The sequence below is a fragment of the Antechinus flavipes genome, chromosome 1 (genome assembly GCF_016432865.1).
Source record: "Antechinus flavipes isolate AdamAnt ecotype Samford, QLD, Australia chromosome 1, AdamAnt_v2, whole genome shotgun sequence".
Classification (NCBI taxonomy): domain Eukaryota; kingdom Metazoa; phylum Chordata; class Mammalia; order Dasyuromorphia; family Dasyuridae; genus Antechinus; species Antechinus flavipes.
Genome location: NC_067398.1, coordinates 695,674,848 through 695,691,787, shown reverse-complemented (window position 1 = coordinate 695,691,787; position 16,940 = coordinate 695,674,848). Strand labels below are relative to the sequence as shown.

Sequence of the window (16,940 nt, the reverse complement as noted above, 5' to 3'; positions counted from 1 at the left end):
CTTCATGATTCCAAACCCAATACTCTTAACAAGATGGACATCCAAGAGAGGAGGAAATAAAGCTTGAGGGAGGAAAGCTGAGATTTTGAAGTCATCTGCATAGAGATAATCCATGGGAGCTGAGATCACCAAGAGAGGTACTATGGAAAAGAGGAAAAAGTACAAGATGAAGCCCTTGAATATAGCCATGTGACTTAAGTTGGACATAATTGATGATCCTGCAAAAGAAACTGAGAATTGATGAGAGAAATAGAATGAAAATGACAGATGTGTCCCAAACACCAAAGGAGAAGATATCCTTCCAGATAGGAAAGAGTGGCCAAGAATATTAAAAATTCATTTGGTCTTCAGCCAAATAATAAAATGTCAAAGGATATAAATAGGAGTTTTCTAAAGAATACATTAAGCTATTAATTGCCAAGTTAAAAAAAAGTTATAAATCACAAAGTTAGAAAAGTTACAGCATTGTTGAGGTTCCACCTTACACACACTTGTGAATAGATGAAAATGTCCCATATGTACAAAATTATTTGTACTAGTTTTTTTTTCCCCAATGCAGGCAAGAAACTGGAAACTTAGCATGGGGCAAGGAGGCAGGGGTTGCCCATAAATTGGGAAATAGATGAAACAACTATAGTATATGATTGTAATGAAATATATTGTTCTGTAAGAAATAGTGAAGCAGATGGTTTCAGAGAAACTTGAGAAGACTTGTATGAACTGATATGGACCAAATGAGAACAAGAGCACAATTTATTTAAAATGAACATTATAAACACAAAATTTTGATTTAAGAACAATGATATGCCCAGCTCAATTTGGCTAACCAGATAGAGCTAGTCATTACTAAATTCACCTAATTCCAGAGGAAGCAGGATAAATAATGCTACCCATCCCCTTACAGACAGGTGATAGACTCACGATGCAGATTGAGATATATTTTTTGGACATGCTCAATGTAGAAATCTGTTTTAGCAGACCATGCCTGTTTATTATAAGGCTTTTGATTTTTTATTTTTTTCCCCAAACCCAATGGACCTGGGGAGTTGAGAAGGGCAGAAAACATTTTTTTCCATAAAAAAAGAAATTTAATTTTAAAAAACTTAAAATTTCTTCACTCTTGACTTTGAGAAATTAAGTGTAAAGACCAAGAAAAAGTTAGATTTAACATAAAACTGAACTGATTACCTTGGAGAAAGCAGTTTTAGGTGAATGGGGAAGATAGAATCCAAACTGCAAGAGAGTGAATGATAAAGGGAGGTGAAAAAATAAAAGCCTCTTATAGGAAGATTTTTCTAGGACTTGGTTATAAAATGGAGGAGACACACAGGACAACAGTTTTAGCAGACAGCGAAAGTTTTTTTTTTTTTTTTAAAGACAGGGAAATGTGGGCATGTTTGTAGATAACATGGAAGAAGCCCATTTATAACAGATTGAAAATTAGGGAGAGGAAATGATAGAAGGGGCAGACTCCTAGAACCTACCAAGAGACAGGCACAAATAGATATTGGTATTGTTCTTCTGAGGATCATCTTCGGAGACTGGAGCAAAGGAAGGGAGGAGGGAATAATGTTGAGGTGACTTACACAATGGGAAGAGAAGCAGCTTGTGGCAGCCTCGGGTTTTTCAGTGAAGCTGCTGAGGAAGGGGCGAAGAATCAACATGAGTAGCTTGAGGAACAGCTGCTATGGGGAATATAACAATGGTCAATTGTGAAAAGTAGAACTGGTCACAATGTAGTACTGAGATCCTGCTGAAAACAGACCACAACTTGTAGTGTACCCAGTCAGCACAGGTACATGGCTTCCTCCAATGGATTTTTGCATTTTAAAGCTAGGAGTCTCTTTCTTTCTTTCTTTTTGGAGAGAGGTAATTAGCCCCAACATGGCGCAGTTAGGAAGCAATTTAACTAGGATGTGCACTCAGGGGTACTCTGATTCCGAATCCTGCACACTATCCACTACACAGCCAGCTATCTTTTTTGTTATTGAAGAACCAATCTTTCTGATTTCCTTTAAATATCTGGAGTTAGATCAGGTGTGAAATTTGTAACTCTGCATTCCTCCAAGTCATTTTCCAGAATTGCTGGGCCAATGATAGTATATTATTTGTGCGGGTCTTCCCACAGCCTCTCCAATAGCTCTTTCACTATCATCACTTTTGTCAGCTTGACGCACAAGATGACACTTCAGTTGTTTTGACATTTCTCTTATTAATGATTTGGCCCATTTTTCCCACATTATTACTTTTTATTTTTTTGAAAGCTTCTTGGTCATATCCTTTGACCATCATCTTTTGTGAAATATATTTTCTTACATCAAGGTTGATTTCCTGTATATCTTGGATATAGTCTATCATCAGAGATATTCAGTGCAAAGATATTCCCAACTGCCGGGCACCTTCTCTTACCCAAAATTGCATTGATATAATTTGTGCAAAAAATGCTAAAATTTTATACATTCAAAATTGTCTACTTTGTTCTTAGTGATCTGTCCTATCGCCCCAGTTTGATCTTGAATTCTTTCAGTAACTTGAGTTGTGAAAGGTACTTAACTCTGTTCTGCTCTCAATTTTTGTTACTATTTATGCTTTTATGTTTAAGTCATTCACTTGGAGTTTGCTGTGGCATACAACACAATCTATTGGTTTATAAACTTATTTTTTGCCAAGCAGCTCTCCCGATTTCCCAGCAGTTATTGGGAAAAAGGTAATACTTTCCCCCATTGTGTTTATACTCTTGGGTTGATGAAACATTGGGCCTTCATGTGCTCTGAGGCCTTGCTTTCTTGCTCCATCAACATGATTTCACAATCTCTGTTATCCTACAAGAAACAGGGGATGAAGCCAAAGTGGAAACTAAAAACATTCTTGGAGAAGTTTCACCTGGTCAGTTCAAAAGCTCAAACTGGGCATTCCCAAATTTCAATTCTTCTGAGAATTGAATGAGTAGCAAAAATGAAACTCCCAAACAAATACATTATGTGTAGCCTACAGCACACATCTGTGAGTCTATGTGGATGGTGGAATTGTGGTGAGGCTGCAGGAGCTTCAGACCACTTGGGTTTAAATCTCAGAACCAGGATTCATTTTTTAAATGTCCTATCTAACAGGACTGATGAAATGATGTATGGAAAAATATTTTAAAATCAGGAACCTAGTATAATGGACTTATGTTAATGCCCAAGGTCACCATCTGGCCCTCTGAATTATTTTTAGGCATAATTATTTCAGTCAAGACACGTTCTGAACGACAACTCTCAAGGCTGAGACTGATTAATCATCAACTGGCCACAAAAATTCAGCATCTTGAATTTAGCTGCAATGAAAAGGTAAGATGAATGAGAGCTTCAAGTAAGATAGATGAGTGACAGCTTCAACAGTAATTAGACTTATGCGCTTTAGAGATGTTCAGAACATAAAGTTGATCTTTGTTTTTGAAACAGGAACAAGAAATTGAAAGACTTAACAAACTCCTGAAAGATAATGGACTTCTTGAGTAGCTGGACCATGCAATATTTGCCTAACCACATGGAGAGGAAACTTCTTATTTGACAGAATGGCCTTTTGTACATGTCAGTGAAACACCCTGGGTATCTCCAGGATAATTTCTGGAAATGACCTGAAGCCTTCACTTAACTTGTTCTCAGGTCTGATTATGTCCAGATATTACATCATTCCTTCTAAGACTTGTCTTTTTTCCTTGCTGTGATAAGAGACTTCCCTTGGTAACAAATGTTTCATAAGCTACATTTCCTCATTTTCCCAACTCTAACCTTGCTTGAAATTGAATATTATAGCTGGATGGGTCTGTATAAAATTTAATTTTGCCAAATATATGTTTTCAAATTTGTTTCCCCTTTATTTCAGTCCTGGATTCTCTAATTGTGGACATTCTGAAGGACAAAAGCAATAAACAAATTTTTCTTAGACTCCAGGTCATTATAGGAAAGTCCATTTATTCATGAGCAGATCAGAAAGAGGAACCGTGTTCTGTTGCTTACAAGTGAATCCCTGCAGTTTGGGTCTTTCTCTGGATGTTGTCCAGATCCCTCTGTAGCAACCAGCTGCAAAATTCAGTCTAAACCTAATTGTATTTACTCATGCCTCTGGGTGACATTTGCTGAAGCTACCACACAATTAATGTCCATGTGAAACTGCCTGCTTTGCTTGAGCCCTCCCACTAGATTCTCCTGCTACAACAGTGATGAACTCTTAATGATCTACCTCCATTCTGTAGCATCCCAGGAGTGTTCCCGGGCTGGGCTTGGGATGGCACATAGCAATTAGATCAAAGATTAGGCTGCAATTAATGGGGTATTTGAGAAGGTGCTTTTCTTGAACCTTTTTTGTTATGCTTCTAATATTTCCGTATAATATTTGACTATTTTTGTGCTCATTTGCATATGGAAGTTAAAGGAAGAAGAGGCTAAATTGAACAGCTATTGCTTTTGAAGTCATTTTCATTTTAAAGCAGTGGGATGAATTAAGGGGTTGGATTTCCTAAGAAATAAAGGGAAAAGGCACCTATGTGGCACTCTGCTAAGCAATTTGAAAATAGTGTCTCTCATTTAAAACCCTGTGAATAAGGCATTATTAATATCTTTTATTACTGACGAAACCGAGGCAGAAAGAGATTAAATGTCCAGTCCAGGCTCACCCAGTGAGTGAGGCTGGAGTCGAGCCCTCATGAGGGCCCAGCCCGTAGCCACTGCACCACCAGCCGCCTCTGCTGAAGACAAACCTACAAAGAGCTTTGTCCTAAACACATTCTCTCCCACAGTCCCGAGTCACTTGGGACAGGAAGCCTGGAGGCTAGAGGGCTGGCCAGAACCTGGCCGGGCTCTCCCTTCATTCTGAAGCTGCAAGGTCATCTGGCCTTGCTCCCAGGTGGGAAGCATCTTTGACAGGGATCAAGGAGACTTTGCATAAACTACTTCCTGAGAGATTCCAGGTGTGGCCACCTGATTGTCCAGAAGGTGACTTTAGGCTGAGCTAAATCTGCCTCTGCAGCCTCCACCTGTTGCTCCTAGCTTTGCCCTCTGGAGCCAGAATAAATCGTACCCCCCCTCTACAAAACAATCCCGTGGCTATGAAAAAAAAAGCAATCATAGCTGTGCAGCCCTCCCTCCCAACCTGTTCTCTATTCTCCAGACTCTTCGTGTCTACTTCTTTCAACTAATTATTGTAAGGCACAGTTTCCAGCAGCGGATCGAATTCTGGACCTGGCGTCAGGAAGATCCATCTTCCCAAGTTCAGATCTGGCCTCGGATACTTTAGCTGTGTATCCCGGGCACTTCATTCCACCCTGTTTGCCTCAGTTTCCTTATGTGTAAAAGGCGCTGGAGGAGGAAATGGCAAACTGCTGTATCTCTGCCCAAAAGACTCTAAATGGGGTCACGAGTGTTGAACGGGTCTGAAGTGACTGAACCACAACTGAAAATGGCTTCCAGACCACACTCCACTGCTTGCTGGCCTGCAGTCTCCTGACCAGCCTCACTGAGACATTCTCGAACCGGCCGGTCCGTGTCCTTCCCAAGCCTGTGTATCCTCAGTTGAAGAAAAGCCTTTAGAGGTAGTTAAGCAGGGCCGGCCAGCCCTCCTCGCACACTGCTCCGATGTTCGGCCAGAGCGGTGGGCGCTCTGACGAGGACACAGGGAAGCCAGTCAGCCACCCTGCCCTTGGCCATCGGCGGAGCTTGGCCCTCGAGGTCAGGGACTGGTCTGTGGCCACAGGCCCAGGAGAGGTCCGTGCTCAGGCCTTTACTCTGGGTCTTCCGGACTCGGAGGTCAGCTCTGTCTCCCACACCCAATGGCCCAAAGAAGTCTCGGAGCGGCCCAGGCAGCTCCTCGTGAGGGAAGACTGAAACAGGGGCTGCAGTCAGAGCAGACACAGCTCGGCTCCTCCGAAGGGCTGGAAATCCCAGGAGCTTCTTCGACCTCCTCGATTGCTAAAATCAAGAAAAGCCCAGCGAGAGGTGACGAGAGACCGGAGGGGAGGCTTGATCTAGAAGTCAGAGCGGACGGGCACGGCTCTCCAAATGACGGGGACTCCTCAGCCCAACGGCCACTCCATTCTCAGGGCTAAAAATACCCGGCAGCAGCCCCAGGATTTCCTTAAGTTAGTAAGTACTTACGTCACACAAATGGAAAGAAGAAATTGGAGGGCAACTTGGCATCAATGGTTGGCCGAGCTTTGTAACCTGCTTTTGCAGGTGCAGACACATCAACAAAACTAACCACCGTAGAAACCTGCATCGTATTGTCATATTCTAATTCGGTCTGTAATAAAAAAAGGGAAAGTTACACAAGTTCCGGATATCCTGTGTTAGTTACCAGGGTAACAGAGATTAGGAAACTTTTTATTCTATTCCTGACTTTCCACTCCCACCCTCCACCCTCCAACCCTGATTTGATTGACTCATAATGTCAATCTGGATGAGAAATATAATTTTTTATTTCCTAATAAAATTATTAAAATAACACCCTTAATAGGTGACATATGGGGTTAATAAGTCAATAAATCATTTTGAGGACAAAAGAGATAAAAAAAATTTTCCTGGAAGTTTTAGACCAAAACATTAAGTCTATTTGCATTCCTAGATCAATTTTCAAAAATTTAAAAATAAAAACCAATTTTTAAAGTCTGGAGTTACACAGGCTATTTTTTTTTATTTTTATTTTTTTTTTTTTGCTGAGGCAGTTGGGGTTAAGTGACTTGCCCAGGGTCACACAGCTAGGAAGTGTTAAGTGTCTGAGACCAGATTTGAACTCAGGTCCTCCTGACTTCAGGGCTGGTGCTCTATCCACTGCACCACCTAGCTGCCCCTACACAGGCTATTAATGTGAATAAAACCCATTATCAAAGAATACCATTTTCTCCCCAAGAAATAAAGCTAAAAAGTCATAATTAAATTGTTTTGTAATGGTCCCAGAGGGACAAATACAAAGGCAGCATTTCAAATCTTGGCAAATATCACCTGCAATGTCTATATTCTGAAAATGTGTTATATAATCAACCTTAAACAAATCATACCTTGGAAAAATAATTTGAAGTCAATTTTGCTGTAACACTGTTTATTCTGGCTTGTGGATTCATTAAGGAACCATATTTAGTCCACTTCACTTTTATCTCAAAGGTCATTGGAATCACACATGGCTCCTGTAAAAGTAAAAAGCCAATCTTACATTATTCCATGGAACCATTTTTCCACATCCAATGAAATCCAAACTTTAGTTTTTCTCTTTTGGATAGAAGTCTCATCTTTTAGATAATGTTCTGAGCAATAGGAATTTCCTAAACAGTCTGGATAAAATAGTGTAAAAGGTGCTATTTCTACTTTTAAGTATTCCTTGAACCAAAAATATCTCAAAAAACTAGGGCATTAATTTTTAGATCCCTTTATACTCTAAATACTAAACTTTTCCTCCTTGTCTTTTGCTTCATGCATTAACTGGATTTAAGTGAGGCAGAGCTGCATGAAGTGGTCGGTCTCCCTCTCTTTTCCAGAGTCAACCTATTTCAGTTGCCTGACAGAGTCAAGACCACTAGTGCTGGCTTGCCATGCCCTTGGTGTCTCAATACCTTGGTGTTTCTGCAATTTAAGGCAGCATACTTAGTTTCTCTATAGCTTAGTTGCTCTGGCTTAGAAATGGGGCAAATCTCTGCCTTCTGCTGACCAGCAGGGACAATAATCTCAGGAGGAGATGGTGAGGGCCATGCTGGTAGCATCAACAGAAAGGTTCCTGCACAGAATGACGTGTGACACGCCCTGGGCACATTTCCAAAGTGCTCTTAGATCACAGGTGGCACATCTTTCCCTTTGCAAAGTTGGTAAGAGCTTTTCCATGGAAATCCAGGAATTGTCGCCATCAGCTCAGAGGGGAAGAAAGGGACAGAGAAAAGGGCTGGCAAAGGGCCTATAGCTACTGAAAGCATTTCAGTCCCTGCCCCATCTTCAGTGCTCAGCTTCAGGGACTTGGAGGTGACTTCTGGGGTTTCACTTGCTGCCTAAGAAGCTCAGCATGCTGATAAGCTAGCAAAAGGGCCTCCTGCAGCTAAGGGAGGAAAAGTCCCCACATACAGTTTTTTGAAAGGAAAGTGGCCAGTCTTGAGCTTGCAAGGTCATCAGAAGCTAGCAAAGAGGCAGGAAGATTGGGGAGGGAGGCAGAACTATGGGCAATTCCCTCACTAATTATCAGCCCAAGTGACCAGTGTCCAAGCAGAGTCAGGACTAAGCCACTTTTCTCATTACAGTGACCTGAGCAAACCCCATCTCCAAGGGGGTGCTGAGAGCTCCATCTGAGCCGGCAAATGCTGTTCTAGCAACGTTTTCTCTCTGTTACAGACTGAATTGTGTGAGACAACTGTAGGAGAGAAGTCACATAGCAACACTGGCCATTTAGGCAGAGATGGAGAACTTGCCTCCAGGGACAGATGCAGACCCACATTCCTCACAGCTTAGAGGAAGAAGGTGGGAAGGAAAAGACACAGGGATTCAGGGGGCCTGGAAGAAGTATCGACCCCATGAAGCTCATGGGCAGTTTTGGATCAAAAGTGCTTAGTGTGGGTGACATCTATAGCCTAAGGATGTCAGCTGCTTGCCTGCTGACAGCATGGAACACTGGAGTGTAGAATCTGGGGATTCTCGGCTTCGGTCAGTCACAGACACGTGAGGGTTTTTACTCTGTCCCAGATTGGGCAAGGAGTTAGAGATCGAAAAGAAAGGCCATTAGTTTTGCATGTGACTGGGCTCAGTCCACTTCTAAGTCTTGTGGCCCTGGAACAGCCAAGAGCCTGACCAGAGACTTCTGGGTCCCATTGAAACGGTCTACAGACTATAAAACTCATAGACTGCCAGATGTGGAAGAAAGGCCCCTCAGCAGTTTAGTGCAATCTTTGCAGTTGCCAGAAAAGGACGAAGAAACCCAGGAGGAGAAAGGACTTGCGTAGGGTCATGGTTAGAGGCTGAGCCAGGCCTAGAAGCCAGAGCAGGTTTCCTGATTCTCAGGTCACTGTTCCTGTCAGAATAGTGTACTGCCCCTCTTCCCATCCCTCCTGTCATAGATTTCAAGGGAGGGGGAATAACAGGAGGACAACTGTTCAAATACATCAATGTTCCTGCTTCTTCAGCCCAAGTCTTTTCTATACAGAAGAAAGAGGCAGAATGTCAGCATCTGCTACTCTAGACATTTTCATAAACAAAAAAACCGCCCTCCAAATATCAGGAATTATCTTTACCCGTCTATTTTGTGTCTGAGTGAAGAAACGGACAGGCACCCATTCCTGCAAATTCTGGACTGGAGAATTTCCAAAAGAAGATACATATTGTGGGAAGTTTTGTCCCATCAGTAATTTTTTCAGTCTTTCTTCAACTAGTTGGCAATTGAGTGTTGTGTTCAATCTTTCAGAAAGAAAACAACAAGATATTAAGCAGCTGACAATTATTAATAAAAGCATGTTGACAGTCTCCTGCTCTTCGACCTCTCTTTTCTTCTGACAAGGAGATCCAATGGATGGAAGTGGCTAACCTTGCTTTTCAGTGTAGAACTCACATAGAGGGAATTTCATTATAGAGAGACGGCCAAAACACCAGAGCCAGATGTGTTTTCTCTGGGGTGGTGGATAGTTTGAAATCCAGAAGAAAAAAAAAAAAAAACAGGAAAAATTTGGGAGCAGGAGAAAGGGGAAAGATTTGCTGGGAATTCACTTCTGTTTCCTGAAATGCAGGAAATGTACATTCTCCCATTATTATTAAAATGAACAAATAGTTGCAGTAATTTTCTTTAATAGTTCATTGTCATCTAAGACACTTTGCTCCAATGAATGGATAAAAAACAATTTACTAAATATCTACTCAATGCCAAAAGTGACCCTACCCTCAAGCAGATTCCATTCTTATGGGGAGATGCACATAGGAAATGTCTATGGAAAGGCGTTTTTCTCTAAAAAGTCACAGGGCTTACAATGTGCACTGAGGATAAAGAGAAAGGCAAAAATTGGTGGAATCAAGTCCTATTTCAATGAGAAGACATACATGAAGTGCATAGGGAGAAGAGAATAGAGGGTTGACAGATCCCAAGGGGGACACCTGCAGACAGAGAATCTGATCAGTTTTGAATGAACCCAGAAGAGCTAAGAGAAAGAGATGAGGAAGAGCTCTGCAGGTTTGGGGGACTTCCCTCCTTCCTTCTTTCCAATCTCAACACTAGAATTAACCAATTCATTTCTCCAGTGCCCTTTTGGCCCCTGATCCTGTTTCTGCTTGGGCCTGGCCAAACCACAGCCCTGCAGCAGCCATTTCCTCCACTCCAACGAAAAGGATTTGGAGTAAAGCTGGAGGAAGTCAGAGATCTCTGCTGACTGTGGAAGGCTACAACTTAATTGAGCTCATCACAACTGAGCCCTCCTTGAAGCAAGGCAATCCTGTGACTCCTCCCTAAATGATGCTCCATCACTTTTCACCCTCCACCTTTCTGGTCTCCCACTTTCCCTTCAGCCCTGAGGATCTGGAGGCCATTCACCTTGAGCTCATCTCAGAAGCCCTTAACACTCCCTCCCCCACTCTACTCCTTTCCAACACCAGCCCTCTATGGGGTCCCTTGTGCCCATTCCCTCTTGCTCTGGCAAACTGTCCTCACCATCATCCCCACTCTCTCACCTCTTCTCTCTCCCTGGCCAACAGCTCCTTTCCTGCTGCTTACAAACCTCACCAAAGCTCTCTCTTAAAAACCTGCGCATTTGATCCATACACTCTCAGGATATCAGCCTAAATCTCTCCTCCCTCCCCACAGTCACACTCTGAAATAAGCTGTCTAGTCTCACCAATGCTCTTTTCTTCTGATTTTCAAGATTTTCTCTAGGTCTTTTGACCAAGAGTCTACTCTGCTGGGTCATTCATCGCTGCCTCCTAACAGTGTGTGTACCAAAGACGGGGCCTCCTAACAATGTGTGTACTAAAGACGGGGCCTCCTTTCCTTCCCTCTGTCTCCTTCTGTCTGTCTCTCCATTCTCTGTTTTCTGTCTTTCTCTACTGTCTCTACTCTCTGTGTCTCTCTATTCTATCCTTCGTTATTGCCCATGACAAGAGGACACGCCCCTCGCCATCTGCCACACGGAAAGGCCTTCCCCCTAGCTGTCCCCCCTGCCTGGATGCACACCTGTGTCCCCACCTTCTTCTTACTCTTTCCTTTAAAGCTCTGCCAAAGCACTTTCTCCTACCTGGGGCCTCTGCTCCTCAATAGTGCCTGCCCCACCCCAAATTCCACTATGTTCATTTTGTCTACGTTTTGTCTACACTTAAGACAGATGACTGTTGTCTCCTCCAACAGAATGGAAGGTGCTGAAAACAAAGCCTGGCATACAGTGGGTGGTTAATCAATGTGAGTGACTGTCCCCCTTCCCAGTAGCTGAAAGAGCATGAGATGGGAAGCGGGGCTGGGCAAAGCACCTTGTGTCTGGAGGTCAGATAAAGAGATGCATGGTTGGAGATCGTGTCAGTTTTCACATGGTGGGCAGGCTCAGGTTTCCACAGGATAGAACGGGGAGAACCATGGGGGGAAAGGTCTACTAGATAGAGTGAGTAATGATGAACCCAGAATCTACTTTAAGGGTTTCATGCCTGCTGAGCTTGTTTAGAGTTAAAGGGGTTTTCTGTTTTTTTAGGGTTTCTTTTTAGGACAGTACCCAGAAAAAAGTAGTCTTTTTATTATCGAATCATCAGAAACTATGAAATGGTGATAAATGAATCCCTTACCTTAGTTTGCAGGAAGTCATCATATTATAACCAAAAAGTATCGGTTTTCGAAGTCCTTCTGCTAATAAGCAGTTCTGTTCATCTGTGCTATAAAAAACAGTAAACTGTCTATTTCTATTAGAACTTTGAATAATTCGAGATGTTCACAGAGTTAAGAAAATATATAACTAAAGATGTTTGAATGATATAACTAAAGATATAACAACAGTTCACATTTGTTGAATGTTATAGTTTATAAAGTTCTTTCTTTGGTCACAAACCCCTATTTATTAAACAGTGGAAAAATTATTATCCTTCTTTAACAGAAGAGGAAACTGAAGAGATTTGCCCTTCCAATCTTAATGTAATATTGGTCAAGCTGTGACTTGGTCTAACTATTCTGGAAAGCATTTTGGAACTATGCTAAAAAAATGGTAGGAAGGAGGCCATATATACTGAGAAATAAATATGGGTGATACAAAATCAAAAGACAGAGATTAAAAATAGAGCTAATAAGCAGCACAGCTGGACTTGAACCCAAGTCTCATTCCCAAATCTCTATACCAGCAGGCTGCCATTCTAGCATCAGATGGGAATATGTTCGTCTCACTCCTGATTGTCTTTTATGGAGTCCCTAAGGCAGCCTCTGGCAAGACAAAGTTATCACTTTTCCGTGCCTCAAGTTCCCTAGATGCACAGGAGTTTTTCAATACTTTCTTCAAGGCATTGCTGTGACTATTTTCATTGACTATTATCAGCTGAGGAAAAGATCAACTAGAAACAGGTTTCACTCAGGGTTAGCTGCAGATTTCCAGCATCGTTAATCTGGTCCATAAATCATTTATTCACATTAATAAGTGCAGATTTAGGGCCACTGGATGGCTGGGTGAATAGGTACTAGACCTGGAATCAGTAAGACCCAAGTTTAAATCCATCCTCAGATACTTACTAGGTACATAATTCTGGGCAAGTCACTTTTACCTCTCTTTGCCTTAATCCACTGAAGAAGGAAATGACACACCACTCCAGTATATTCGCCAAGAAAACCCCATATAGACAGAGACAGACACAACTAAACATATGAACAACAAAATCCCAAGATCTAATTAAATAAACAGTACCTACAGAAACTCATGAAAGCCAGCAGGTATTGGGAGAAAGAGGACAAGCTGGTGCCCAAAGATCGTGCACATTCTTCAGTGATAGTGTGGACCCAACATGTGGGACACAAGATCACAGGTTCATCTGACTCTAGTCCCATATTCCTTCCAGTTACTATAGGTTCCACAACTAAATACAAAATCATCACAGGCTCTGATGTCTGCAGACATTTCTACCTTGAGTCATAATTTTCTGTTTCTTAAAACATTTTCCACACACATATTACTTCACCCTAACCAATCTCCAAAAGATTTTCCACAATATGCAACTAGATCAGTAACTAGGGCAGAATTAGTCTAAATAAGTCCTGGATGAGAACAAATGACTCCACTCCCCAACAGTCTAAAGCCCAGTTTCTTAAACTGTGGGTCATGACCCCACGAGTCTCATAACTGAATGTAGGGATGACAAAATTATGATTTATTATCAATAATTGTTTTGTTTGTATACCTATTTTACATACCTACATATCTGGGATCATGTAAAAGTTTCTCAGGCAAAAATTGTTGTGAGTAGAAAAAGTTTAAGAAGTTCTGGTGCAAAGGATTTTAAAATATACAGACATGAGACAACACAATCTCCAAACACTGGCAAACTGACTCCTATTAGACAATCAAAAAGGATATCCCTTCTCAAATCCAGCTAATAATGGTTGTCCTGGAATATAACCTGGATTTCCACTTACACGGAATGATTTAACATTTTGCTGAAAGATAAAATATAACAAAGAAAAATTCTTATTTTTATTCAGAAAAAGGCAGAACAAATAAGAGCTTAAATAAAGTTTAGAATATTAAACAAGACAACATCCTCCCCCCATATACAAATACAAAGAAAACTACTGAATGCAAACACACGTCTTGCCATAAAATTACAAGTTTACTGAGTGTGCTGCTCTTAAGAGAAAAGGAAAAAAGAAATTAACACAATTCTACCATAAAATTGACTCCAGTGTTCAGTACGAACCATGTTATGGTTAGCATGTACAGCCTGAGGTTTTAAGTTTTAAAATATTATAATTTTATAATCACTTGGAAAAGCATCTGTGTTAAAATGACAGAAATTACCTGAAGAAATTCAACCTGAAATTGCTGTTGAAGTGGAAGCATCGAGCTGCTGATGGTCCCAAGAAGGAAATGGCTATCAGCCTTTGTGATTTCACCTGCCTCTGTGTATGTGATGCTGTACGTTAACTGAAAATAAAACCACACACAACTTATGATCTCTTTCATTAATTTTCATTTAGAATCAAAGAATACATTCAATAGAACTTTGGAGCTAGATGGACTTTGGAGATCACATAATGTTGTGATCTAGTTCAGATGGATCTGAATCGGTCCCTGTTCGGGCGCCAAAATGTGGTGAGCTTTTTCTTCTCAAACACAGCCAGGTGATAAAAGTTCAGATCTTTTATTATCTCCAATATAGCCCGGTTAGCTTAGAGGCCTATCTCTCTGCTTGGTTCCAAGAGCTCTCTCCGAATGTCGCCAAATCCAAAGGTCTGGTCCTTCAGCCTCTGCCTCTGCTTTCTTCAGCCTCCAGCCAGCTCCACTCTTCATGTCATTCCAGTGAAATCTCGACTTGTAGCTTCTTCACTCTGAAGAACTTCTTTGACTGGCCCATTGAAGCTCTATTTATGCTCCTTCAAGAGAGGGATTGTGGGTTTTCTCCCATAGTGCTCTCTGGCCCAAAGAGCTTCAAGGGAGGTGTGAACTCATTGAACTCCAATGAGTAAAGGTGTGAACACAAGCCTTGTATTAATTAGTTCTACTTAGTACCTTATTTCAAGTTCTGCCCAAAACATCTTCTTGTAAGATTAGATCAACTCTAATTAGTTAGCAGTTAGTAAGGATTCCAACAACATAATCTAATCCTTTTATTTCATATATTTCCTAAGAGGGAAAATGATCTGTCCAAGCTAGCAAGTGTGACCTTAGGGAAGTACCAGAGTTATATTTAGCATACTGAAAAATACAAAAGCTATGAGAAGCAACAAATTCTTTTCTGTCCCTGCACTTCTTGGAGATTGATATTTCCACTACGATCACAATAGGACCATGAAATGCACTGCAGCTCAGATGTGCCTCTCCCACCTCAAACAAGGATGAGCACTGGAGCTGCAGGCTACCCAAATGGGTACTTTGTGGATCCACTGGCATTTAGATACAACTAATCTCATCATTCACATTTCAAACGTTCTAAAACTGGAAGCAAAATGCGACTAATGTTTGGGGAAGGGTATACAAGTTATGGCGTGTATACGCTGGCTGGTGGTTGTCCTTTGTCCTGGAAGAGGACCAAAATGGCTTGCTATGTGAGAGTTGGTTACACTGTGTCCTCCTTGAGCTGACCAGAACACGAGTTGGCAGTGCTCTGCCACAGGTCGCACACAGTAGTCCCTGTGAACCTCCAGGGCAGGCTCTCTAACTGTGCATCTCATGTTCCTTCTGAGCTAATTCAGCTCTGCTCACAGAGCACAGCTCCTTCTCCCATGAGGGCATGCCATGCTGAGTGGTCCTGTACCAGTGTCTCCCATGTCATATAATCAATTCTAAAGTTCTTAAGAGAGACCTTGAGAGCGTCCTTGGATCACTTTCTCTGACTGTCTTCGGAGAGCTTGCCTTGTGTGTTTTCCATAAGATATTCTTTTTTGGCAAACATATATGTAATGCAGTGATATATATAAAGAATTCAGAAATACAAGGGAAGACTCAAAAAGGCCTAGTAAGAAAGCAGAACATACATAATAACAAGTGCAATGGAAATAGAATCAACATGGAAAGATCACAAAGACCAGGTTGAGTCCAACAGCCAATGTCCATTGTATGCTGTGATCTAAAGGGCAGAACTCTTGTTTTAACAAATGATAAATTCAGTCTTTGGGGAGGAATTGTTACTGTCACCCTTTATTCTTTTGAAGCTTCAGGATATGGCATAATTAACTCATCTATATCTAAAAGCTAATCAATTCCTAGACACCAATTGGAGGACAAATAAAAATGGGATACAATGTGGCCGTCTGCAAAAGCAACATTTGGGGAGGGGTTTCTGATGACTATCCCAAGGCATATGGCTTGATTCTACCTTGAAAAAATAAAGTTTCACCAAAAAAATGATATCTGGCACCTACCTGAAGAACAACATTAGTGCAGACTTTCAGACCACTGATGTTGACAAAAGTGGGTTGCAAAAGAACATCACTCTGGGGATGATAAGTCACTGTTTTATTTAGCGATTTCAGAAGTACTCCTCGGACAGTGATAGGAATCTGCAAAGTGTTATAAATAGATTATTCAACACACTTCATAAAAATATGCTTTTAAGACTAAGAAATCCCATAGCTATAAATCTTTATAATATCTGTTAGTTTGATTTTGGTATATATTTTACTTCCTATATCATCTCCTACATCTATAAACTCAATATTAAATCTTCTCTGGCTCTATAGCATAAGTAATCAAAGAGCAAAACTAAGTAAAGCTTTCTGTCTGAGTAAAATAAGTACCTCTCACATATCAAAGAGCACCCAAAGAAATGCCTGTTAGCTAGTGCCTTGGTCTAGAAGACAGAGGGAGTTTGTATATTATCATATACAGAGTTTTTATTCAAGTCATCATAAAATCAAACCAGATCCTTCTCACTTGTATCTTGCTTGGGATTCCTGACCACCTTCCCCCGCTCTAGTCAGGATAGTAAGCAACTTTTATAGGCAGCCATGATAAAGTAGCAATAACAGGAAAGAAGATCACAAAGAGGAACCTGTAAGTCATAGCTAAACCATCCCAAAAATCAAAGGAACAGAATTTACAAATCGTATCGTACACTGACTAAAATTCACATCCTGAAAATAGGTGCTAAATCAAAAGAAACCATGCAGGTGTTGCTTATCAAGGTTCTGATTCTATGATAAGTAAATTCCAGACATAATCCAGACCTCCACAGCTCCAGGCCACCAGAAAGATGCTGATAACTTTAAAATAATGACTTTGAAGTTTTACTGATAACTTTGGGCTAATTTGGATGTGTTAATGAACTAACTGCAAGGAG

The 16,940-nt window shown here is 41.2% G+C and overlaps 2 protein-coding genes across 2 annotated transcripts in view; one reads left to right on the top strand and one right to left on the bottom strand.

The window, feature by feature from the left end:
* Positions 1-3,934, top strand: part of HVCN1 (hydrogen voltage gated channel 1) — a 40,756-nt gene extending 36,822 nt beyond the window's left edge. Inside the window, exons 6-7 of the mRNA XM_051972776.1 lie at positions 3,217-3,329; positions 3,444-3,934. Coding sequence (XP_051828736.1) covers positions 3,217-3,329; positions 3,444-3,500 — 170 coding nt within the window. The 3' untranslated portion in view covers positions 3,501-3,934. The remainder of the gene's footprint in view (positions 1-3,216; positions 3,330-3,443) is intronic.
* A 2-nt stretch (positions 3,935-3,936) lies between these two features.
* TCTN1 (tectonic family member 1) overlaps positions 3,937-16,940 on the bottom strand; it is a 37,161-nt gene continuing 24,157 nt past the window's right edge. Inside the window, exons 8-14 of the mRNA XM_051972777.1 lie at positions 16,024-16,161; positions 13,961-14,086; positions 13,520-13,599; positions 11,754-11,894; positions 9,239-9,401; positions 7,034-7,159; positions 3,937-6,279 (exon numbers count right to left, since the gene is read on the bottom strand). Coding sequence (XP_051828737.1) covers positions 6,136-6,279; positions 7,034-7,159; positions 9,239-9,401; positions 11,754-11,894; positions 13,520-13,599; positions 13,961-14,086; positions 16,024-16,161 — 918 coding nt within the window. The 3' untranslated portion in view covers positions 3,937-6,135. The remainder of the gene's footprint in view (positions 6,280-7,033; positions 7,160-9,238; positions 9,402-11,753; positions 11,895-13,519; positions 13,600-13,960; positions 14,087-16,023; positions 16,162-16,940) is intronic.